A 26,284-nucleotide genomic window follows, 5' to 3' on the forward strand; every position below is an offset into this window, starting at 1 on the left:
GCTGCCCGGCAAACAAACATTGTAGTGGCAAGCGCATGGTTCATTAAGCAGGGCGACCTCCAGAAACGTCGACTCGTGGCCGTTATTTTACCTCGCGTAAAAGAATGTGGCGTGATTTGAACGTAGTGGGGGTCGCCTTCCAGAAAAGACGAAAATAATCGAAGGGCGAGCAATTCCTTCTGACGAGTCAAACATGACACTTGGACAAATCTGACGAGCAAACTTCTGTAACATCTTCATCATATTATTGTAAAATATATTGTTCTATGTTAACCTGTTAATACAGTGTTACATTCATTAAACCACCTCTGTTATCATAAACGGAACAGGGGAACGACTATTTCGCGGCGTCGATTAACATGATCGTAGCGAGAACTTACGCCTCTCGCTGACGCGTTCTCCTAGCGACCGCGTCTCTCCGCGAACGGTCGTAACACGATCTTCCGAATAAAAAAAAATGCAACGAGATCCTAATACATAAATCTAATCTGTATTTAGAGTGGGGATATTTATGTTTGTTATACATAAAACTGCAATAAATTTTAAACATACGAACAAAACATTGTAAAATCCAGTATAAGGCACTGAATAAATTAAATGAAAGCAGAGTTGATAGAAATTTTACTTTATTACCGTAAAATTTAGAAATTTGTATCGTAATCAGGATGATGACGACTTGATAAATTTGTTGTACTATCGTAACCGCCATATTTACTGCTAGTATGAGACCCGTTGTAATAATAACCGTTCCACTGCGATCTCCAACTATCGTACATGTTATATTTCTTATTGTCTTGAAAAGATTTTTCGACAAGAATCTAGAAATTAATAAAATATTTATATAATTATATTTAATAAATATTTACAGAATTATTTGTTACAAATGATTTCAAAAGGGATATAAGTATTTTAAAATTCTACCTTGTTGGAGGTCGATTCGAAAGACTTGTCATTCCAAGAAACGTCTGGGTCAGTCCAAATCGTATGTACCGGTTTTGAGTAATCACTAGATCTATGAGCTGTAATATTCTTTGCTACTTCTTCTTCGTAAATTGTAGATATAGATGGTTTCAATTTCGAAGCATTATGACGATTTATTAACTAAAGATTAAATATATCGTAATGAATATTAATTTTACATTAAAATTAGTGTTTCTTCTTCTGATTTAATACTTACCACAGAGACACCAAATATGATGATAAAGACCAATCCACCAACACCAATTACGATTACAGCAATTGCCCATTGTGGAACTAATCTATCGTCTTCTTCGGTGTATTGGGGAGTTGTCACTTTAGGTATCACTGAAAGGGTATTATTTTTAAACAAAAAGTCAAGATGCCAATTTTATAAAATAAATACTTTATCAATAACACATAACATACCTACAAAATCCGTATATTTCGGATCGATTGTAAACGATCCAAGCTTGATCGAACTCTTCGTTTTAGTTTCGTTCCACCTGTTTGCGTTATAAGTCCGTAACGAATCGTGGAAAATAACTTTCAATTCCTGCGTATTAACATTTTGCTCCAAGTTGGCCAATTCGACAAAATAATCTACCAAAATACTACCCTCGCTAAAATTTATAAATTTCCTCGTGAAATAAATAAATCAGCTTTTCATCAATTTTAACAAATTTTATCTGTATTATTACCTGAATGAATCGATTCTTATCTTTTTATACCATTTTGCTAGGACAGCAGATTTTGAGAATATGAAGTTCATCTGTTAAAAGATAAAAAGAAATGTTATTGAACATTATGTTTATAAAATAAACGCTTTCCACCAATTTAATACATATACGAATAGTACATATACGAATACCTCTCGCTCAATTTCACTGGCGAGTTTCTGCCATTCTTGAGTATTTCGATCAAGTAATTCCGGTACCCAGCTTGTATTACCAATTATCTTTATAGTTCCAGCGACTTCGCAATCTTGCTCACAAATTCCTGGTGTGGTTGGTCGAGGCGTTGTCGTCGTAGTCGACGTTGTCGTAGTGCTCGACGTTGCTTCGGTTATCGGGATTAGTGACGCAGACGAAATCGTTGCGGTTCGGGCAGCTTCCAGTATCTTTTCTATCGAGATCGGAGTAGTGGACGAACTAGGCCAGCCGGTAAATTCTGTGGTAACTCTGCAAAAGTTATAAAAGAAAATTTAATATCAACACGATTTAATCTCAATTTCAATTTATATTTGACTTTGAAATTCGATTCCTTAAAAGAAACTTTAAATTTGATCTGCAACTTTGCGTTGAAACAATAATTCAGTTTACAGGACTCACCTGATCGGCCATCCTCTGTGTATTTTCGGCGTAACCGTGCCAGGTCCTTCACCTCGAGGACTGGGTGGCGTGGTGATTTTATTAATTGCTTTCCGTCCGCCAGGCCTGCTAGGAAACACGAGTTTCAAACCAGCGGATTTCTTCGTTGTGGACGAAGTAGATTCTGTTGTCACAGAAACATTGGATTCGGTAAAATTCTCAGTATGAACGTCTGCCGGCTCTGAAATAAGATTCTTCCTCTTCTGTTCGTAATCGCGTGGCAACAAGGAAGAAATGTCAACTTTGGATTTAGCGAACAAATCCTGAATCGTTTTCTCAGCTGGTGATTTCTCTGACGAAACGCCTATACTTTTCGCTGTTGTCGTCATTGTTGTCGTGTCATCCTCGTTTCTCTTTTTGTTATAATCCGCTGGTAACAACGACGATATATCGACCTTAGATTTCGCCAGGATATCCTTTAACAGGGAGCTTTCTGTAACAGTCGAGTCCTCTTTCTTCAATTTGTATCCGGGTGGTAAGAAGGCACTTATGTCTTGAACAATCACGTTGGTTTTAGGTTTTTTCGCCATGGCAATGGATGCAGTTGACGCGAGTTGAGTCGTGGTTGGTTCTGCTGTTGTGCTAGTTGTGCTCTTTGTCGGCCATCTAAAGATCATTAATCATACTCTGTGTTACTCTACATTATATATTTATCTCTATTAAATTGGCAATCAGAACTAACTGCGACATTTATAGTCATACAAATATTATATAAGTCAAGTCATATAAATCTTTATACGCTTAAAAAAACGCTATAAAAATATTAACTTAAAATGAAGCGAAGAAATACTCGTGCATTTATAAAAATTGCATATTCATTTACGAAACTACATCGAATTCCTAAACAAATTGAAACGAATATGCTAAACTATCACCAACCTGAATCCAGTCTTGGAAAGCGTCGACACCGTCGACGAACTCCTCGTAACGTAATCACGCGGTAACAACCCTTCCAAACTATCGAGCGTCGTTTCGATCTTCGGCTTCGGCGTAGCATGATCGTTTCTCTTATCGTTGTATCTTCGCGGCACAAACTTGCTAATGATCGGCGTCTTAGCGGTAGTAGTATACCTTCTGCGATTATTCCTGTCTCTTTCGTTCAAAACGTCCAACTGAAGGGAATTACCGGCAGTTCGGAAGCCACCGGCGAGAAAACCGCTGGACAATTCCGACTGTACCCTGTCCAATTTATCGATAATGCTTTCCGTGGACTCTGGAGGTGGCGAAGTTTTCTTCTCGCTGCTATGGCCGATCGGTTCGATACGATCTATTACAGGAAACGGCAAGAATCGAGCGCCAGATATGCTACGACTCGTTTGAACTGAAGCTAATATTCGAGACGTATCCTCGGTTGTTATCGCTGTCACGGGTTGTTCCGTGATTACCATAGAAGTGGAAGAGGGTGGTGCGGCAACTTGTTCGGTAGTAGTCGGCGAGGATGTGGTTGGAACGGAAATCGTGCCATTGACGACGCTTTTCGTCGTTACTACCGACACTATGGCTCCTCCGATCAAGATGGAACTATCAGCGGAGGAATTTATTCTCGACACTGGTGGTCCGAGAAAAGCAAAAGTTTTGTCGCTACCTTCCATCGAGGAACCCTCCTCGTTGTTGGTCGTTGAAATTGGCGTGTCTAGATCCTTTTCTTCGAACAGGTCGGACGAAGAATCGTTTACGTTCGCAACGTGGTGAGAATCGAAATATTCTTCCTCTTCCTCTGACGTATCATAGTCGTTGTCCTGTGGTTTCTTCCCTTCTTCTTCTTCTTCTTCTTCATCTTCTTCTCCTCCTTTTTGTTCTCCATGTTCCTCCGGCTCCGCTTCTTCTTCCTCTGCATCCGAATAGTCGCGAGCGTGTTCGTCCTCTGCAAAATTTCAAAAATCTTGTTTTTACAGACAACATGATCGGTGGTCTCGTTTCTTCCTGTCTACGCACGAGACTTTCTTTGCCAGGTGACGAAAGGAGCTTACGTAACGTAGAACCCGTCTACAAAGATCATAATTATTTGATACTGTGGCGCTATATCACGAAAGGAGGTAGCTTAAAAGGTGGCTGCGCCTTGATTTTGCGTTACGATGACAGATAATCGATTTCCTATGGTCCTCCGAATCGCTATTTGAAAGTTATATAATTTAATCAAGTCGATTTCTATTAAAGTTTATACATAATCATGTTCCAGCCGGAGTCTTTCCACGTTAAATCGAGGATCGTGTCGCGTAAAGGTTCGCGTTAGGAAATTACTAATTTTTGGAATTTCATTCGTATCACATTTTACACAATTATACAATCTACGCGAAAAGTAAAGTACATTTCGAGTAGTCGAGAATTCTTAACTTCGTTCAATGAGAAATGTCCGTCAACGCTGTTTCGTGGCATTTCTTTGCAAGTAGGGGAACTTTAAAAGGATTAGAATTAAGGAAAGTATATAACAAAGCACGCTGCTTATTACGTTTGGCCTATCAAAGAATATTTGTCAGACTAATTGTAAGTAAGAGCGAACGCAAAGAAAGAACGCAACAGTGTTGCGAAATTTGAATCGTTTTCAAGCTCTTAATAGTTATTAAAATTTGAGAATTATACGTGTTAATAACTTTTAAATTTGAGCTTCAAAATTTGAGTAATTTTCAAATTATCTTACCTGCGGCTCGGTATCGCGACCGATTAGGACTCGAGTAATCATCGTTATAGTAATTGTACGTGTCGTACTGACTCGTCGAAGGGTCTTCCACATAATCTTCGTCTCTGGACATGTCTTCCGTCTGAGCGGTTAACTCTGACGGAGCTCTTTCGTACTTTGCGTTAGTGGAATCGGTGATCTTAGGAAGCTTCAAAGTTTCATGTTCCGTTTTTGGGTCGGTTTCAACTTCGTACTCGTCTTCGTAAACTTCCTCGTCTACTTCCTCTTCGTGATTGTTTTTCTTTCCAATCGTTTTTGATGTCTCCATGACATTGTTTTCGTCCAAGGAGCGTAATAGCGTGTCCGCTGGATTATCGACAGGAGATGCATTCTTGTCCTGTTGTTCGTACACCGAATTCGTTGGTATCAGACGCGATAATTTGTCCCACGATTCGGCCGATCCTTGAAAGGAAATTGGTTGATTCGGTGTGAGATTTCATGAATTCCATTCGAATTTTCTGCATAAATACTTGCGAAAGAAAGAAATATTCAATTACTTTCTGCAAGGACGAATTTCATTATAAAAATAAAATACATCGATATTCGATAGATAATAAATATCAAGGAAGACGAATTTCAGTAATGAAAAGAGTAATTTTAGAATAAATATACCTAATAACTTAAAGACAAGTGGCAACCTTTAGATACAAAATCTAGTGTACTGCATACGATAGCAAAAATAAAGTTGTGATTTAGAAAACAAACCAAACGAATCGAACGAATGAAAATCGGAACACCGAAAATGAAAAGTGGGTGTGCTCGATTCGCATAATCACGTATAGATCATAGTTGCTCTTTCACGGACTTAACTAGCACGTTCCGTGAGAAACTGTCCGGATCGTTTCCGAAAGAAAGCGAAGACGCTTTCCAGCATTGTTTCTTCGCGTTTTGTAATGTCCTTTGCATCGAGAAACAGTCCACTTTATTTTCTCGACTAGTCGCGGAAAACTCGACTCCAAACTTCCTGCCGCACTACGTTATTAAATAACCATTTAAAGTTTCATGTTACAATTCTTGAATATGTAAGATATATGCTGTTACAATATCTTACGTAATTTGACTTCTACCGTAATTATTCTGCTTCGAAGACCACAGATTAACACAATTCTTACTTAATGTATGCTTATGCATAATATAAAGATCGTGAGCTTTCAATTTTTTTTTTTTTTTTAATGAGTAAAGATAGAAGATCGAAGAGGATTCAATATATCGAGGCACGATACAATGAAATAGGATTAATTAATTTTTAACGTACGCAATTGTAAATGCGCGTAATTAATATTCGTACAATAATTTACTTAATGGGATATCTCTCACAAAAGTTTAATCCAAGTTCTTTGAAAATCAACGAATCTATTAGCATCGATTATCGTCGTATTGTAGTTAATACGACGATATATGTTTACGTTCGATTTCTCCTGACTTTCGATTGGTAGAAATGTTTTCCGCTTTTATCTCAAAGGGAATCGAAGTTAATTTTTATTCAAAACAGGGCAATAATCCGCGCGATTCTCTCGCACGAGACCTTAGCTACATCGATGTTCTCCTTTTTCTAGCTTTCGATTAGAAAAAGTACGCTCTACTTTCGTATTTCACGATGACGAAACTTCTTCTATCCGAAATAACTTACGAATAAAGATACATTAGATAAATAAACTATGAAATTAAATAAATTAGATGATTGCAGGATCTTCGACCTATTACCGATACTTCGATCGCTAAAGATTCGTTGCATCTTACGCAATAAACCATGATATGCTATTGTAAGCAAATAATAAGGAAACGATTTCCTCCATTTGAATTCACGAACAACTTCGTAAAGCAATTCGACTTTCTGAGTTGAAAGAAATGCAACGTGTTAAATATATTTGCATATCCTGTAATTTTTTACAGCTTTCGTGCAAAAAAGGAGCTCTACTCTGGTCTAGTTTCTCCTCGTTTTATTAGCAACGTTAGTTCCGCTATTTATTCTCGTAGTAGGTACCGCTGAACTCCAAAGTACCATTCCCTTTTTGGAACAGGATACGCCGAAATTAATACTTACGCTATTCGATGATCCTACCGTTGTTTTTCATTCACAAATCCTTTCATGCTACGAAATAAATAATAATAAAATAAAAATCCCCCAAAATTAAAATTATCCTCCTATTAATATTCCTTCGTATATTTTCATATTTTTTACCGTCTTTTACACTGTAACTCCAGCTTGAATGTCAAGCATCTTTTGCTTCGTCAAATAATATACCCATTATAGTATGCTCACTGTGTCTTTAAACCTCTACTTAACACTCTATTCGTATCGCAAAATATATATTACGAGTGCATAAACTCGGTTTACGATGGTTTTGCCAAGCAGAGGCGAATAATATTTGCTAGAGAGAGTGGCTGAAATATTCCGAGCTGCAGCAACGCGGGATACTCTTGAAAAGGGTTGTATCAGTGGTAAATGTCGTAAGTGGAATAGTTCCGTGGGTGTGTCCGTGATGGAGTCGACGAGTCTCTAGGCCTTCGAAATCCGAGCGGGAATATAAATTAAGGCGTGGTTACGCTACTCGAATGCGTTAATTGCACTGGTTTTCTTACGATTCGTTTGTTGCCGTGTAATTTGATTTCTCACCGCTAAATTCGCGCAAACACACGTGCCGTTTTAATTGCCGATTAACAAAGTTCACTTGCGCTTTTCGGGCTCAGGTCCTATCTGTAGTCTCGCGTTTCGTTTTAGGAGAGAAACTCTAGAAATGCAGAAACTATCTGAGAATGCGTTTTATCCTGCATTGTTGTTTATGTAATTTAATTGTTCGCCATGAATTCGGTCTGTCGAAATAATTTGAGTCACTTAAAAAGACATCGAACAATTTCTAAAGATCCAATTCCTATACTTTCGTTTGATTTATTTTTTACGAATTAAATAATAATTTGTCAAAATAAATAATTAAATACCGTACGATACTATTTACTTTAAGTACTTTAATCGGACACGCATATACTTATTTTGTATCATCGGTTTTTAATAATCAATGCGAGAATTGCAAGATACCCCGATCTATCTATTACCTCGATCAATAAGAATTTTATGTAAATATCGCGTTTTCCGCCGCGCGTTATAAATTATCGAGCTATTAAAAGCATAACGCGCGAAAGCTTGCGCTAAGTGCTACGCGATTAACTGTCAATGGAAATACATTACTTCGCATCGTGTATCTAATTTCATGATAACGCGGCCTTTTTTGAACCGCATACTGTTGCAAACTGCAAAACGGACGTAAAATTATCCTCGTCGAAATTGAAAACTTATCTGTTTAAAAATGCAAATCGACTCTCAACTATTCATTCGTCGACGTTCAACGCTATTCAAAATTATATACAACTAATTCAAATTTTCTGTAAAATGCGCGTGTAATCATAGTACAATTCATTGTAGATTCGTCATTCTCATTTAACGCAATTCTAAGTTATCGTGACTTACGTGATCAATGTTTTTCCGTATTTGTGTTCTTTTACCGGAACTCGCTCGTATGTCATACGGTTTCCGCCACTGATGCTGAACCGGAGTCGATATTCCCAGCTGTCTCGACCGGTTGTTGGCAAATTCATCGAACTATTGACGTAATTCGAAATCGCTTATATGGCCAATACCAGTTCGTATTTTCAGTGGAAGTTGTTTGATACTTTCACGATCGAGACAGCAGGAAGTGTTTGCTTGAATTCTAACGGGTGTACGTGCACGAAAGGAGCGAGAAGTCGCGCGTGCCAAGCTTAGGCAACGAAGTTGTATATGTATAAATAATAGGCCGAGTGCAACCGTTCTCCTTTCGATCGTCCTTCGACTTGATCGCGTCTACTCTCTGCTCGTACGTTCACACGAATTCTTAACTTGAGGTACTTGCCAAAGTATCGATCGCGTCTTTTTCTTCGTGCTACAAAATGTATTGCTACTATTGTTACTTTTCCTAAACTTACTATTATTCAAACAGTACGTCAGTAAACGTCGTTTAATAATATAGCGTTACCTTTCTGGGCAAAATAAATTTATTACGGCTCGTATTTTATTTTCGGCGCTTTTTACGTGTCAGGTGAAATTTCCACGTTACGAGATTTATGAAATTCTCCAAGCTCGTTCGAGCATTTTCATGATTCGACTTTCTTCACAGTTCGATATGTCACAAGTAATTTCTCCCACAGCTGCAGCATCATAAAATCATCAACTTTCATCGTAATTGCACGGTACATGAATCAAAACCTTAACGATTTTATAAAAAATACTTTTATTGGAAGATATATATAGATACAGATCGATAGATTTTCGATCGTATTTTGCATTTCTTTATTAACCAATAACTAGTAGTACTATACGCAATATGCAATTGTGATTGAGAGTAACCGTGCAACCTTATTAATATTTCTTTCATCGCAAATATTATAGATGCATACCTTAGCGACATTTTACCACGCCTTTATCCGTTCGTCTCGAATAAACGTATAAACGAGTGGTTTGACCTCGCACGATTTCAAACCGATTAAAACCGCCTTGCGCCCTCTCTCCCATCAGATAATGCATCTACATACAGGCGCGGGTCACAGAACTGCGTCTATCTGTGCGGCATGACGATATTTTGAAATAACACGTTCCATGCTTATTGTACCGTGACTTTCCTTATCCAACGCGAATGTAAAAGGCGAAAGATTCGCGTCTGCACGCAACGAAACGGTCACACGACCGTGCCATTTTCTGGCCTACAATTCTAGTGAAAACGAAGCCTAAACGAGAAACGCGCCTCGTCAAAGATTCGGCGCTCGATACGCACTTTCCTTAAGCGAACACACCGTTATTATAGCGCCACGCAATTAATGCAGATTCCTGATACGCGATGTTCCAGTTCTACCAACCGACTGTATACATGATTAATGGCGAACTTCATAGCCAGGTTGCTATTAATTCTCTCTTATTAACCTGTTTGTTTGTTTGCGGAAGTACATACAGTAAGTACTTTCTTCGCGATCGATATTTAAAAAACTTCGAATTCAGCATTAACAAACTTCTAAATGTAGATTTTTGTTTTTATTTAAAGTTGCATTCAACTATCGTGTTGTTAGCGATTACTTTTTGGTTAAAACAATGCACATGTTTTCTGCTAAGGGCTCTAGTACTCTAAGGTCCAGTGACATCTGCTATCGACTCAAAGACACTGGTAGATACTGCAATTATCTCGGTACTTACCATAGAGATTACACGCAGAATGAATAACAATAAATTTTGTGAACGGTTGAGGTATTATCTACACGAGGTATGTATGTGTGTATGTACTTACAGTTTTAGATGAATTCCGAATTACCAGAACCACGCTGAGATAAACAATACAACTACCACAGGGGTGGCAACTGAAAATTCGCCTGCCGGTCACGAATCATAGATCTGTTTCAGTTACTAAATATTATAACCAGTACCACGCTTTAGGTATTTCATACATTTTTAGACATTATCTATACCTTGTATTTATCTACATCTGTGAAATTGTAACATTTGTAAGAATATATGCATAAATATCTACTTCTAAGATTTAGGATGACCATGATGAACAGTTCGGAAGCAAGGTGCAAGAAAATGTACGATCGATATTGCTATGCATATTGGCAGAAACTTTCTCTAAAGAAGTTTCTTTTTCAAGGTTAATGACTCAACTGGGAAAGAAGGTAAATCAGTTGCCTTACTAATCTCGTAACACTATTTATAATATGGTAGAAATCGCGCTTTAATAATGTATTTTATACGTTGCTCGTCAATGGTATTGTGTCATTGATCTTTTCTGGGAAACTGAGATATTCGAGCACCAGGTTTCGTTCGTGTCTCGATCATCACGGGGTTACCCATTCCGATCTGATGATTAACATGATAAATCCAGTTACGTGATTTCAAAAAAATCTCATCTATTACGAGATCTGTGAGATGAGTATTATTTAAACTCGGTGAAAAGAGCGAGGTCACGAGATGCACGACGAAACCGTGTCGTATTTCATGGAAATCATTTACATGAAGACTATTCGTTCTTGCACGCCTACAACGCGAATATCGATACATTTGAGATCTAAATTTACTATTAATTCATGTCTGATCGATTAATATTTTTAACTAATCTTCAAAGCTGGAACAATGATGCATGAAAACTAAATTGTTTTGTATGAAATGGTTATTCGGTTGGTGTTTACGTTTCTAAGTTCATTGATTTCTGTCTGTACGATGTATTCCAGGATTGGAAATGAAGAAAGAGGCGCGGGGAAACCCGTTCGCTGCAAACAGAACGGATCTTACCGGTGATTCGAATCATTATTTTTAGAATTCTAATTTGAATAACAAATTGATAATCGTTTCTTTTCATTTTTTCTATCATTAAAAAGGCGGGAATAAGCAAACGAAAGAAACGCAAACAATTTTACTGTCATTGAACATACTTTGCATTACAAATTAATGGAAATCTCTTACTTTTCAATCTGATTATTTTAATTCGTGATCCTACTAATATCAAGCAATTAACCCGCAGGGATATAGAACGAATCAAATGAAATTTATTTTAACGAAGCGTTGAAATTTTATTTTTTCTTTTTTTTTTTTCATTTTAGCATCGAGTATGAATAAAGTTGTGCGTCTATAGATTTCGCGTTGATTGTTACTCCGATACTCTTCTTTATGGCTATTACACAATAAACGATAATTGAAATATTATATGCATGGAATCACGTCGATTTTATCATTTGCCATAATTTTAAATTAGATGTATCCGTTTTAGGGAATCACGATAATCGTTCGGGCCGAAGCTGTTATTACAGGCAACAATGGAGTTTCAATTGCGTTATCGTGGTACGCGATTGTACGTAACACTCGTATAGAATTGCAGTTCTATTGTATTGCGTATTGTATCGCAATGTACCAGGTCACGAATTCAAACTATCTAGTATTGCACAGCGGTCATCCATCGTTTATCCTGTCCGCAGGTTTAAGGCCGGAGTGCATGAAGTGTATTGCGTTATTCCTAGTTATGATTCAAGAAAACTTGCGCGTACCATTCATGCGAATATCGCTATATCTTCAATCTATTCATCTTACTATTAAGCAACGAGTAAGACTTTGTTACGAAATTATTATGCTTTGCTTATTAAATAAAGTCACGACAATTACCAAAAGATAGTAACCTACGAAACATCGTCCATATTTGTCGCGATATTTGTTACGATAAAATTCAAGTCCTAATTTATGTGATTTTTTCATCCAATTTTCACCAATGCATTGATATTTGACAGGGACGATTAACTGAAAATTTTGCCGGTCGTAGAAACGACAAAGAATACGAATTAAGCGAGAAAGACTACCGTGCCCAGTGAATCGTGACAGTCATACATCGTCGACTCTGTGGATTACATAAATACCACCTACACATTCCACTGGTATTACGTTGTCAAAATCAAACGGGACCTCTCAGTGGTTTCTTGAACAAACTTCGAGGTCCATGGCAGCCCATAAATCATCCGGTAACAATATACTTCGAAGAATCCGAAGAAGCCCTTTGCAGTGCAGTAAAAATTCAACCGGACAACCTGGAATCCCATAAATCTCCCACGACGCATATGTCCACGAGGACGTTCGCATTTACTCTGTGTGCTTTATCCATGAAAGGATTGCGCGGATCTCAGCAGCGCGCCCTCTCGGTCGGAACGCGAAATAGGATCGTACACTCAAATTCGTCGCTTCGAAGGGGTACTTCTTGCGCGGGTATTTTTGGAAAAAACATACCTTGTTGACAGTTCGTTGGCACGAAGGCGTAGCCGAGAATTAGAAACGTCAGAATCATGTTGACGAAACGGTTATCGTTCGTTTTGTGTCTCGACATCCTCTCCTGGTCACTTGTTCACACCGCGCACTTTTTCGTATCGGCACGATTTCGAGGCAGTTCGCCCGACTGTCAGTGCAACACTGTCATCGTAACAACGCTGAAATTCGCCAACCTTTTTCGTCACGTTGTGTCTGTGCCCGTTGATTTATCGAGCAACGACGAGCGGGCACATCCTCGCAGAAGAAAAGAGACGAGTTCGCGAGCACGGCGCGTTTGTCACTGGCCACGGGTAGAAAGCAAAATCCTACTTTCACTTGGTGGCTGCGAGCCTCGCGAGGCGGAGCTGGCACGTCGAGGCCATCGCGATCTTTCCCTCTCCTTTCTGTTCTGTGACTTCTCCTCTGCCTCTTTTCTCGTGTACACGTCTTTGTGACGATCAACGAGAGGGAGCCGATACTTAGAAAAACCGCGGAGACGGGTTTTAGGAAAAATTTGAGAACGTCCGGGTACGACCTTTCTTGTATCTTCGTGAAGGTCGCCAGTGAGGATCAACGATCTTTCGCAACGATTTTAGAACCGGGAGGCAGTGTTTTCGACGCCGAGCCGAGCCCCTCAAGTCGAGGCTCTTTTGCATCCTACGAATAAAAGAGATCCTTATAAAACGAATTATTTTGTTCTGTAGATAATCTTGATCTCTTTTCTTTCACGGATATAACGAAATTAGTGAAAAGATACAGTTTTTGAATAATCATTAATCACAAAGTTGCATTGATATTATTTTTCTGTTTATTATTATTATTATATATTTTTTGTAATTTTTCCATATTTTCATTAGCTAGAAAATAATGGAATCCTAATATCCGAATTCTATGTTTTATATTTTAGACGAATACGTTACATAAGGATCCTCTAGTTTCGTTGATGTTGTGTAACTTCAAAGTTACATATCTATATGTGCGTATTCCGATAATTTTATCTACCTAGATTAAAGCAGAAAGCTGCAATCGATATACAATGTTCTTTCTAGAACTCTGATCATAGATGGTAGTAATTCTGTTCTACAATGTGGAATATTACACAGTCAGTTTATCGTACCAATCACTGCTAACTCTAAAAACATGTTAGTATTTGTTTTATCACGCCATTTTAATTCATCGTTGAAGAATTAAAAAGTCCTACATTTATCGGTATCTAATTCCAGAAACATTTTAACGTATTTCGTGTGATACACGTCGATGTCCGCTTATTATGCGTCTGATAAAGCCCAACTTTGCATGCAAGCTATATATAGCGTGTGTTTAGTATCCTTATTTCGGTTCCATCTATCGTTTTTTAGAGGCTGGAAAGAATGCAGCCGAAGAATGCCATAACACGGCCGCGTCCTTCGGTAGGACCTTCGTAAGCATTTTTTCGACGTCGATTTTATCCTGTCGGGATACGTTCGTTAACCCTTACCGAGTACAGGCGACCTTTGCGAATCGACGTATCGTCGATTCCGAACTGATCCACATCCGGCCAGAAACCAAACGGGCACGAAAGGAAAAAGACGAGCAAGGTCGGCACAGCCGGGGAAAGTATTATCATGACGCAACGAGATTGAAGATGATGTTCTATAATAGCTTCTAAATTACTACTTCAACGGCATAGGGGATTAGTATGCCTTCACGTGCTTTACGTCACGTATGGTTGGTTTTTGTATTATTTTTTAATTTCTTGTGATCGACTTCGTGCGATTATTCTAACGAGAAAAAGATCTTCTATTTCTCTCTCTCTCTCTTTTGAGCATGTAGCATGTTTAGATGTGTATATGCAAGTATATATATCGAATAAAATTACCGCATATATGTATATGTAAAATTCACATATGTGATAGTGCTGCTATCTAAATAATTGTGCGAATTTGTACTGAGTAGTACAAGGTTATTGGTATTAATGTGATTCAAAGAATTTTATCCTCGATGCAATTGTAAGTGCGTGTTGCTTTGCTCAAATAATTGAAAGTCGTATGAAGTTTATATGAATAATAATTGAAATATAATAACTTTTGATATCTCGCACTATTCTCTCGATAATTCACAAGAAAGCTCTGTATTTTCTTCTAGAGATGACTCAATCCCTACAATTTGCATTATCGTAGCAATAAAAAGTAAGTTTGTATTATGAATGATCTATACCACTTGCATACGAACGATTCATGACTTTTTGAATTTCCAAATTAATCGTTTAAACGTTCACGTTTCTGGAATATTTATTTTTAAGAATTTTATATACAGATATCTTTTTGGCAAAAGGCTAACCATCTGTTTTATAGTTAAAAATTGAAAGAATGGCAAAAGGATCAGCAGGATTCTTGTATCACGATTCTGTGTAATAAAATGCTGCTCAAGTAACATATACACTATCCTGCGATATATATCAGTATTAGGATTTTCAACTATTATTTACAGTGAAAATACGAGAGAAGATTCGGTTACAAACTAGCCATCGTGTCAAGTTGCCAATTTGTATTCCTGTGGAGTTAGCAGGAAGTGCAACTTGGTCTCGATTGTAACGGTAACGACAAAAGATATACCGTATATAATCATGTACGGTATTTTATTTCGTGACAATGGTACGAATTTACGGAATAACGTACTTGTCTTGGAATTTCTTAGTCATTTGTGAAAATGAGAAAATTTCGATCGTACACATAACCAAAACTCTTGAAAATTTTCTTTGATCAATAAAGCTTTGTTTATAAAATTAAAGATCGCAAAGATCATATCCAGAGATTTTTTCGTTGACTTAAGTTTTATATCTGAAAGATAAAAAATAATTTACGTAAAAGACGAATGGCATGAGAGCATACCTTTCTCAATAGATGCAGGCATTGAAGTCATTGTCCTATACTGGCATTCAAATCACCTCTAATCTATCTGATATAACTTGCGGTATTGAAACTATATGTACATGATTAGTTATAAGTGGTCTAGATATTATATTTGATAAATTAAAAATGTAATAGAAGAAATTAAATAAATTTTATTATATTTCGTGATATTTGAAACAGTCATGTAATTGAAAAAGTAAAATCGCTCCCTTTTTATAATGTTACAATACGCACAAATTTTATTATATTTGTTCTATGTACAAGATTTATATTGTAACATTATATTATTACATAATCGTGTAAATTATTAACTTTTGAGATAAAAATAAAAAATTAAACAATTGTTCGATAAAAAATAAAACACATTAACTATGGTGGCTTTTTGATCTTCAATTATTATTGTTCTTTTTTTGTCTGTGTATACAAGTCTGTAATGAAATATTATAAAATATTAGAAATAAAACGTAAATAATTCAATAGATCGTTGGGAGATGTAAATGCTTCTCATCGCAATTTTTATGAATTGTTTATTGAAGAAAATATATTTTCCTAATATCTTTTTCATGAGATTAGGAATTCCGTACCGTAAAAATGCCACATAAATAAATGGTAAATAATTGTGATTGTAAACATCTAAAATTTTTTGTATTTATAAGATTCATTATGATTTCTTTAAAATAAATGTTTTTAAATATTGAGAATATTTCGTAAGATACTTACGTTTCACATGATGCAATAGAGCCGCATAAGAAAAGTAATTCGAACAATGAAAATATAATTTCCGAATTATATTCCATCAAAAAATTACTATGTATGATTGTCGTATGTTACACATTTTTTTTTTGTTTTAGATATAATTATCAACACTTTTTTAAGCTATTATATTTTAACATCGGTTTGTAGAAATTCACTGCGCATGATTTTAAACTAGTCGTGAATGCAATAAACACTGGTTATTATAATTTTCATGTAATTTTCATACAAAATATTCGTAATGGGGTGGTTATCTAACAAACCTAGATAAAATATGTATAAAATTCGCACTTTATGATATTATTATGTAATATTACTAATTCTTTCATTAACTAGCGTCTACTTTAACGTAATCCAACAAATAATGATATGATATGCTTACACTATGGCATCTTTACAGTATGACACACATTTTTAGCTGTGTGGAATTGGCGTTAGTTTTATTGATTCCTATAATTACAGGCGATAATCATCTTGTGTGTAAAGTACTTCAATTCAACTACAGCTATAAATTCAATCATTGATTTGTTATTTGGATACCATATATATACCATGCTTTGATGCGGGCTGCGTTAGCTAGAACAAAAATAGATTCCGCAAATTCAAACACATACAGATATCTCTCTTGCTTCATTCGAGACGATATTTACTTTGTGGTTGGTCTTCTCGAAGGTTCTGAGGCAGTAGGCGGTGGAGGTGGACCCCTACGTGCCAATTCTTCTAAATATCCCATTAACAGCCGCGTTCGTTCAGCAGCGGCCGCTTCCAATACGAGAAATCTTCGATCTTTTCTTAAAATTTCTTCAATTTCAGCTAAATGTGCACTATTGTCTTGCACCTTTTTATATGTTTTATCAGTGATAAGTTTTGTTTCCTAAAATTTACATTTACTCAAATTTATTAAGCGATCAACTTCTAAAACATGTTGCATAATAGTAAAAACGGAAGTGATAATATATTCTTAACATACTTGAAGAAGTTCCCTAAAATCGGCCTTGGCCGCAACAAGTTTATCTTTAATGTACTCTTTGAACTCCTTTTCGCATTTCTGCAAAGAAAAGAAATAATTATAGTACATACAGTAGTGGAAGAAAGTGATTTATAATTCAGATTCCTATATAGTTTTAAATAAATTACGTACCCGATCGCTAGACGAAAATTTGAGATATCTAGGATCGTCTTTTAATGATTTTTTAATATCCCTCCATGAAGCGGTAAGTTCAGTAGAAGCGCCTACCTCATCGAGCAGCTCGCGGAACTTATCACGTTTCTTACGACTAAGCTGTTCTATGTGTTCATTAAATAGTCTTTCTTTTTCCTCGCGATCTAAACTTTCAGCTAATTCCCATCTATGATCTTTCCTCAATTGTCGTTTCGCTTCCCGCCATGCTAAGTCACCATTCCTTACCTGCAAATGTAGGTGGCTTATTAAGCGCACTGGATTAATTAAAATTCATCATACATTACGTAGAAAAGATACATACCAAGTCTGCAAGAAGTGCACTAAAGTGCTGTACTGCCTCTGTATGACGATGGTGCTGCCTTTCCTTATCTCTATCACGAAGATGCGTAGCAAGAGTCCTCTGAACTTCTCTTTCTCTCTCACGAAGACTGGCCTCTGCTCTTCTTTCACGTTCTCGTTTCTGTTTCTCACGATCTTCTTCTGAATCAGATTGGTCTTCCGTGTTCTCCTTCTGAACAAGGAAGAGATACGTAAATTTCCAAAAAAGTAATTTTAATTAGCTGAAAAAGTTTGACCACTTACATCATTCTCCTTTTTTGATGGTTTTTCATCGTTATCTTCGATTTCTCCGCTTTCCTTCTCTGACACTGCCTCCTTTTTTTCCTTGCCGTTTTCCTCCGAAGTTGCTTCGATCCTGCGTTTTTTATCCTTCGAACTGTCCTTATCAAGCCGATCCTTTGACGATTTATCCTTGTACTTATCAACATCCTTTCGGTCCCTATCTTTCTTCTCGGACTTGTGATGATCTTTATCTCTGTGCCGGTGGTCTTTGTCTTTCTCCTTTTCCTTTTTCCTCTCCTCCTTTAGCATACGAATGTAATCCCTAAACCAATCTTCCCTCGTGCTTGCTGACTCTACGACTCTGTACCTCCAATCTGATTCCAACTTTTTCTTACAATCGCTCCAATGCGAATGTCTGTCGATGTCTTTGTGTTCACGTAGCATCGCTATGAATTCCTTTTTCACCTGAAACGCATTTACCATAACAGTTTTCATCATTGAAGAATAATCAGCCCTTGCTTACACTCTATTTATACAATTCTGGCTTGAAATTGATTTTCTTATTTATTTATTGAATTATTTATCTTTTTTTGCTTGTTTCAGTTTTATCATGCACGCTTAAGAATTTCCAACCAATGAATACACGTTCAGCCACATTACAATCAGTTTATATTATTATTATATATATAAATATGTATGTATAATATATAGGTGTCTATAAAAATTTATGGCTTGTAATGTGGATCAAACTATGTCAACTTGCAAACCTTTTTATTGGTTTTCAAACTACATTTCGTTAGGGGTAGAAGAAATAGTCATTCATGTCATTCGTTCGTGTCAGGAGGTATCACAACGTTAAGGGCTCTACTTGTTGGAATTTTTAATGAAATAAGCTGGTCAGTTTTGCTGAAAAAAATTATAATCATTATAGCTGTAAAAATAATTATTTGCTTAACCGAATCATCATTAAATACTTTGCATATTGCGATACGAAATATAAGAAAATATGACACTGAAATGTAAAAATAGAAAGAAAAAAGTATGTTATTATTTAATGATGAGACGGGATATAAAACGGATAAATTTTTATCTGCTGCCCTTGCTGAAAAGAAAAGCTGCGTTAGTATATTGTCACGAGATTTTGAAAAGATTAAAAGTTCTTAGCCGTTCAAATTACGAAACGAGGTTTTACTTTTACTAATTATTCCACAGTATTTGCCCAAAATTTATAAATCTCTATTTCTTATTGGTCTTATTCAAGAATTATATGATGTTTCGTGAATGGAGTAGTAACTATAAAATAATGGAGTAGTAATACAATTTTTAATATAAAGAATAGAACAATTTTTAATGAAACTTAATCTTTCATGTTTTTCATTAATACAATTCTAAACTATTTAAAAAATGTTTGGATTTTATTACTATAAAATACTCTATAACTAATGAATCGATTCATTTAAAGATTTTATATGTCTCTGGTTCCTTTACTTCTACATATATTATCAAAATAAAAAATAACAGCAATATTCAACTTGTTTATTTCAAATTCCCATTACGTAATTTGTGAACGACCTATGGTTTCAATATAATGATAATAATCTGTTATTTTATTTATCTAAACTTATACACATCTATTTCACAATGAAAAGTTGAGTTAGAGTTCAGAGTAGCTGGCACATTTTGGTCTTGAATTTTTTATTATAGTTATTACTCGGATCCCGATCCTATACAATTTTACGGTAGTAAAAAATTTGTGCCACAATTGTCTAATTTTTATTTAAACACAATAGAGTTGCAATGTCCACTTCTAATATTTTTACGACAAAAGCAGTCAAGGTTCTCTGAAGAATACAAACCAAATTTCATGAAAGCACACTCATTCTATCATTTCAATATACTCATCTCATGTTGCTTCAAATATATTAAATTTTAAACAAAAATACTTATGTCGCATTTAGTGAGAAAAAAAATATTTTTTGTAATAATTTAAAAAGATAGCAATAAAAGAAGAAATACTTTGACACCAATTAAAATGCATATTTTATTAATTTCTGATGTAGGTTCTGGTTTTTTCTTTATATTTAAACTTTAATATATTATGTATTGACATAAGAACAATTGCCAAAAAGATTGGTATTTCCTTCGAACTTTTCCCTTTTTTATTTTTCGAGACCCTTCATACAAACAAACTCGACGAAACTTTACTAGATGTAAAATAAAGTGCAAGGAAAAAATGAATTTGTTCTTATGTTGATACATCGATTATGAAATAGATTGGTAGCTTTTGTTTCTCAAAATAAATAACGGTTCTTTATCTCCAGAAAACAGAACAAAATCTACAAATATGATTTTGGAATTGATGCTACCATTGGGGTTGTTGACACCTTACTTTTGCTGATAATAGATTCAATTTCTTTGAAATTGGTTTTGATTTTTGGGGAAAAGTTAATCTTTTGAAGTAACGAGGATTACGAGTAATATACAAATACCGAGTTCGTTCATTCTCATGACTCTGCTTTGGAGTAAAGAATGCGGCGCGCAAGGGTGTGCCAACTGTGCCACGCAGTGTAGGTGGGGATGGTAGATGACATCATCCATGCCACCAACCAGCTTCAGAACCAAGCCACTCCACATACGGAACCTGTCCTGCCTGCCTCCTGACTGAAGTGGAGAGTTCAGAACACATAAGTATATAAGGAACCGTCACATACTAAGATTTTATTCTCTACATCTCCCATCTTACAGCTACAAAACTTTTGTCTATCGAGAAAATCTACTGGAGTAGAGAATTATTAGAGAAACTTCTCCTGGTATGTGTTCTTCAGCCATTAATTTAGGAATTCATATTAGATAAATCTTACAAGTGGAACAAAATAGTAACATACCTATAGAACCTGAAAGAATGATTAATTATTGCTGAAAATATAAATTTATTATGCATTATATCCTGTCTAATTTAAGATTTTATTTAATATTCATTTACGTATCGTCACATATCGTATCTTTTTCAAACAGTAAAATAATAGAAATTTTGGTGCTGAATAAAAACTTATTCAGGTTTTATATAACTTATCGCGAATATATTATATATTATATGTTTTCATTTGATATTCTCTTCGTTGATATTATGATTTCCCAGAACGAAATGGAGGATGTATATATGAAAATGAGATTTGGCATGGAAGAGGGAAAGGTTTAATGGATTTATTCCAAAAGAACTTTTCTTTTATGATACTTTGATATATCCGGAGAATTGAGGTACACAGAAACGTACAAGATATCCTCAAATATTTCAGAACATTTCAAAGCATCGATTTGCATATTACATAGCTAAAAAAAATTTAGCACAAGTACCTTAATTCTCACATATTTAAAAAAATTTGTTATGTTCTTTTATCGCGTGAATGAAATAATATTTATAGGATTTTTTCTTATTTATGGTATTGATTAAGGTAGTGAATGTCTGAAGGTGAATTTATATTGTTTCAATTAAGATTTTGATATTGTAGCACGAATCCTGAAAAGTAATATTTTCATTGCAACAAGATCAATGATGTTAATGAAATGAAAATACCTGTTCTCGTTTTGCTGTTTTTTCCTCTTTTTCCTTCTTTCGCACTTCCAGCAGATATTCGTTGAATAGGCTCTCCCGTTCACGCATCTTTTCTACATTCTTAAACCGTTCATCACGCCCATGTTTTTGAGCAAAATCACTAAATGAAGATCTAAATTGTAAAAAAAAAAAAAAATTAAAAACATTTAATTTTTTTCTAAAACTTTAAAGAATCTTTTAAAGCCATTACGTACTTCCCGTGAAGACCAGCTTCTTCTAGCAACTTTTGAAATTGTTCTTTCCGTTCCTTCATTTTGTTCCTCTTTTCCCGCCTCTCTTCTTCCGCCCTCTCCTTTACGTACTTCTCGAAAACTTGTTTTCTCTCCTTTGATGTTAAAAGCAAGTATCGGGGGTCAAATACAATTTTGTGAAGCTCCTTCTCCCAAGTACTAAACGCGGATACCTACCAAGAACAATTATTTCAAATAAATAAATTTTATCTCTTATTAATGTTACTTATCAATTTATACTTGTTTACATCTTTCTCTGCAAGCATATCCCTAAACGATTTAATTCTTGTCTCCAAAGGAACAATCGCCCTTTCTCTAGCAGCTCGTACTTCTGCCTCTATTGCAGCCTCCTTTCCGATATCGATAGTTTTTTTATTCTCTTTCTCCTCCTCTTCTTTTGGCGCTGTGGCTAAAGCAGGAAATATGGTAATTTTATTAATACGTACATTTCTTTTAATATAATACACGGTTATGAGCGTAGTATAATTTACTTTTTGTATCATCCTGTTTCATCTTTTTTGCTGGTACTGGTTCATCATCACTGCTTTCACTTGTATCCGATTGACGCGTCGGTTTCGTAGCTACCACTGCATCTGGCGGAGTAGACACCATTTTATCGACATCTTGACGACCAATGAGATCATCTGGTCTTTCCCAGACAGAAATACGCGATGAGGGATTATAAAAGAATACGCGTCCGTCGCCCGTCCAAACAACACACCTAGTAAACAAAATTTAAATTTAAATTTTGCCTAAGCATCGTAAAAAGTAGTAAATTAGTTTTGTACCAAGGAGTTCCAGGTACTGGTGTACTAGAGATTGGTCTTGATTTGTCTTGAGGTTTGGCAGCTTCTTTAGGCGCTGTTTCCTCCTTTTTCGGTTTATTAGCGTCTGTTTCTTTTACACTATCTTTGGTTTCGTGATTACTTTCTTGAGGTTTTTCTTGTTTTGTGGCTTCTGTGGTTACATTGTTATTAGTAACGGTGGAAGTAGTCACGGCGGTATTCGTAGAGATGGTAGCTGCTTCTTCTGCTTTTTGCCGTAGCGCTAATTTTGCATCTAGCGATAATGATAAATAATTTTTCATATTGTTCATCTTGTTTCTAAATCTATGTTATACATTATATTAAATACATACTTTCGAGATCCTTTAGAGCTTGTGGCTTTTCCCAAACAGATTCTCCAGCTTTACTATTATAATAATATAATCTTCCATCCGGAGCACGATGTTCTGTCCATACCATAGCAGATGCTACTAGTTCCTGATCCAACTGAGCTAATATAGCAGGATCTTCTGCTGGAGCTTGTGGAGCCATGACTCCATGTGGCATTTGTGGCATACCTAATATGAATATTTTTTTGTCATAAAAAATATAAATATTTTTTATGTGTGTATATCTATATATACATCATATTACCCCAATTTGCTTGTGGTGGACCATAGCCTCCAAAAGGCTGGAACCCTGGCGGTGGCATACCAAATGGTGCTGCTCCAAATTGTGTTGCAATTGGACCACCAAATTGATTTGGCATCCTGTGTTGCATAGGTATCATATTAGGAGGAGGTTGCATCATATTTGTATTTACTGCTGGGGTATTCATAGTTGGGGTATTAGTTACAGTTGTAGGTGCTGTACCTGTATAGAAAATATAATATCATAATATTTTTATTAAATTATTATACGTGTTAATTTTAATTTTTTGAACCAAAATTAACATATTATACCATTTGCTTGTGTTGTGTCAGCTGGTTGTGCATTCATGTCTGGTGTTTCACCAAGCGTAGGAGGTGGCCCTGTACCAGGTGGAGCAGTACTAAGTTGACTGATAGCATCTGCGTTATTTGTCGAAGATTGTTCGCTATTTTGAGACACCCTATTTTCATTAATTTGATTAGGAGTAGTAGCCGTAGAAGCAGGAGTGCCAGTTGGGGCTGTTTGTTTAGATGCTCCATGTACCAATTGTTCTAACTGTAAAAAGAATTAACATCGTAACAATACAAAAATATTCTATTTATATATAATCACACAGGTTTTAATAGTAGAAATCTATAATGGAATTTAACCAACCTGATCTTGCACCATGACCTTAACATTTGGTCCCTCTGGTTTTGTCCATGTAGTTTCCCTTGTACGAATGTTATAATAATATGATTTACCATCTGGCGTTTTTGTTTCTACCCATACCTCTCCATTGAGATCTAAGCCTGGAATGTTTGCTTGTTGCGCCTGTTGTTGCGGGGGCTGCTGTTGACCTGGAATCTATAACAAAGTTCCAAGTATTAGAACAAGATATTTGCATGTCTCTCTATGTTTCTGTAAATCAAAATTTACGTTATTCATATTGGGTGGTCCCATTCCAGGAGGTGGTCCATAAGGTCCAGGACCTGTCCCAATTGGGCCATTCATCATGTGTGGTGGTGGCTAATTACATATAAAGTTAAATTATATGTAATCATTTTATTGAAAAAATGACACATATCGACATAAAATTAAATGATAATTACCATTCCTGGAGGTCCCATAAGATTTGGCGGTCCCATCAGATTTGGTGGCCCCATAGGTCCCCAACTAGGATCGAACGGCGGAGGCCCTCGGAAACGTGGTCCTGCTGGACCCGGTGGACAATTTGGCCTAGGTGGTCCCTCAAATGGAAATCCGTTATTTGCTCCACGAAACATCGGTCCCCTAGGTCCAAATCCTCTTCCTCTAAATCTCGGAGGTCCACCTCTCATGGGAAAATCAAACCCACCTCTGCCACGACCCCTTAAATTATTGTTATATGTCGTGACTATGTACTTTACGTACCATACGTCTGAATCATTTACCCAAGCGTAGACATCTTCTGCATCTTCGTTTCTTTTCATACTAATTTTACATTTAACAAAGAAATTTGGATGGAGCAATGACACGTAAAAATCATCTATGTGTGACATACAAATCATTTATATAATTCTTAATAAGAAACATTATAAATATTCTCCAAGGTATTATTTACCTTCTTTCATGTTACAATAACTACGTAACAAAAAAACGATTTACATTCAAAAATGAAAACCATTACAACAGTAAGTTCATGAAACAAATCAATGAAACAATGTATCAAATAATTGTGGGTAAATCATTTCATCGTACAGGAGCGTAAGTAGAAACAATAGCCGCGTTTCCATAGCATTAAAAGTATAAGGAACTCATGGTAATATGAAGTTTGATCGTTTCGGTTAAACATATATAAGGGGTAAGTATCGCGAGGGGGACAACCTAACCTTACTTTTCTATTTGGTATTTTCGACAATTAATCAGAGGGACGTATGAAATGTTAAGAGAAACTATAACGCACCTAAACCCTCCTCGACCCCGTGGTACGAAATGCCTATAATCTTCACCGTCGAAACTGTAATCTTCAGTTTCTTCCATGCCCTCTTCATTGTGTTCTTGCTCATTATTAGAAGCGGTTTCCGTAGTTGCGGGAGTTTGCTCGGTACTCGTTTCCATTTCACAATAATATAGAAATTAGAAATTTCCTTTCTACACGCCCATTTATTTCTTTTCTCAGCTCACAAAAATGCCGCAAACAAATCACTATTTTATTCAATGTAAGCCGTAAACATATCATTACCAACATAATAAAAGTACTTTCCTAGATTCATTGCCAGTGCTGTAAACATAACGGTCATTATATTGAACGCGCGATGTGAATTGGTATAGGCTTGTGGCTTTCTTTTGAATATCTTGTACGATAATAAAGTAAATTGTAGCGCGGCGAATTTAACTGTACAGCAGCGTAGCCGAGGCAACAAACAAACGTTATTTATTTCAAATTTTATATTTACTTTCGTTACCATGGGAAAGAACACTGCCAAGGCATAAATTGCTCGCTTTCTAATATTATAAACTCCAATAAAATTAATGTTTATTAATAACAATTTGTGTTATTGGGTAACAAATAAGTCGTAGATTGTTATGTAAAATCCGAGCAGATAAATGGGTTACTATGCGACCTAAAAGGTTAGAATCGTTGAATCATAGAATCATGACGCTGAGCTCAGAGTCTAAGTAAATTTCATTAAAACGCAAATCTTTGTTAAAGTACTCATTCTATTATAATTCAGTTTTAAATATAAATTATTGTTCAAGTGAATCTTTCTCGTCGTGTATTTCTTCGTTTAAACGTCGAGTTATTTTGTTGAATCGTTTGACGTTGTTACGCGAGCAGAGTGTTTTAGCATTCCATGGGTTGCAACCGCGC

At 35.9% G+C, this 26,284-nt stretch overlaps 3 protein-coding genes across 17 annotated transcripts; 1 reads left to right on the plus strand and 2 right to left on the minus strand.

Moving 5' to 3' along the window:
- Nucleotides 1-609: 609 nt before the first annotated feature.
- Nucleotides 610-13,188, minus strand: LOC100740773 (mucin-5AC). 8 transcript variants are annotated; one of them, XM_033320045.1, is made up of 14 exons: nt 9,436-9,615; nt 9,015-9,186; nt 8,471-8,921; nt 7,588-7,736; nt 7,049-7,510; nt 4,966-5,406; nt 3,207-4,191; nt 2,289-2,933; nt 1,829-2,138; nt 1,659-1,729; nt 1,387-1,580; nt 1,178-1,305; nt 922-1,101; nt 610-818 (listed from the first exon to the last, which is right to left on the minus strand). In XM_033320045.1, the coding sequence occupies exons 6-14, from the start codon at nt 5,270-5,272 to the stop codon at nt 642-644; spliced, it is 2,997 nt and encodes a 998-aa protein (XP_033175936.1). In that variant the 5' UTR covers nt 5,273-5,406; nt 7,049-7,510; nt 7,588-7,736; nt 8,471-8,921; nt 9,015-9,186; nt 9,436-9,615; the 3' UTR covers nt 610-641. The 8 variants fall into 8 exon arrangements, with proteins under 8 accessions (XP_033175936.1, XP_024222527.1, XP_024222529.1 ...); XM_024366759.2 differs by having other exon boundaries at nt 7,049-7,096; nt 7,187-7,736; XM_024366761.2 differs by lacking the exon at nt 7,049-7,510 and having other exon boundaries at nt 7,644-7,736.
- On the plus strand, nt 9,838-15,103 carry LOC112212619. 5 transcript variants are annotated; one of them, XR_004461464.1, is made up of 3 exons: nt 9,838-10,695; nt 11,787-11,867; nt 11,992-15,103. XR_004461464.1 is itself a non-coding variant. In XM_024366766.2 (3 exons), the coding sequence occupies exons 1-3, from the start codon at nt 10,675-10,677 to the stop codon at nt 14,227-14,229; spliced, it is 417 nt and encodes a 138-aa protein (XP_024222534.1). In that variant the 5' UTR covers nt 9,838-10,674; the 3' UTR covers nt 14,230-15,103. The 5 variants fall into 5 exon arrangements, 1 of the variants encoding a protein (XP_024222534.1); XM_024366766.2 differs by having other exon boundaries at nt 11,787-12,116; nt 14,164-15,103; XR_004461465.1 differs by having other exon boundaries at nt 9,838-12,525; nt 14,164-15,103.
- A 1,360-nt stretch (nt 15,104-16,463) lies between these two features.
- On the minus strand, nt 16,464-25,659 carry LOC100740895 (transcription elongation regulator 1). Of its 4 annotated transcripts, XR_004461462.1 has the most exons (19): nt 25,376-25,530; nt 24,543-24,801; nt 24,370-24,459; nt 24,106-24,297; nt 23,763-24,006; nt 23,455-23,673; nt 23,175-23,378; nt 22,825-23,095; nt 22,528-22,757; nt 22,285-22,445; nt 22,001-22,209; nt 21,768-21,918; nt 18,215-18,658; nt 17,934-18,143; nt 17,591-17,857; nt 17,420-17,497; nt 17,100-17,323; nt 16,832-17,025; nt 16,464-16,712 (listed from the first exon to the last, which is right to left on the minus strand). XR_004461462.1 is itself a non-coding variant. In XM_003488458.4 (18 exons), the coding sequence occupies exons 1-18, from the start codon at nt 25,528-25,530 to the stop codon at nt 17,022-17,024; spliced, it is 3,600 nt and encodes a 1,199-aa protein (XP_003488506.1). In that variant the 5' UTR covers nt 25,531-25,659; the 3' UTR covers nt 16,464-17,021. The 4 variants fall into 4 exon arrangements, 3 of the variants coding, with proteins under 3 accessions (XP_003488506.1, XP_012239477.1, XP_012239478.1); XM_003488458.4 differs by having other exon boundaries at nt 16,464-17,025; nt 24,543-24,789; nt 25,376-25,659; XM_012384054.3 differs by having other exon boundaries at nt 16,464-17,025; nt 25,376-25,655.
- Nucleotides 25,660-26,284: the final 625 nt, after the last annotated feature.

Source organism: Bombus impatiens, unplaced genomic scaffold, assembly GCF_000188095.3.
Source record: "Bombus impatiens unplaced genomic scaffold, BIMP_2.2 scf_0233, whole genome shotgun sequence".
Taxonomy (NCBI): domain Eukaryota; kingdom Metazoa; phylum Arthropoda; class Insecta; order Hymenoptera; family Apidae; genus Bombus; species Bombus impatiens.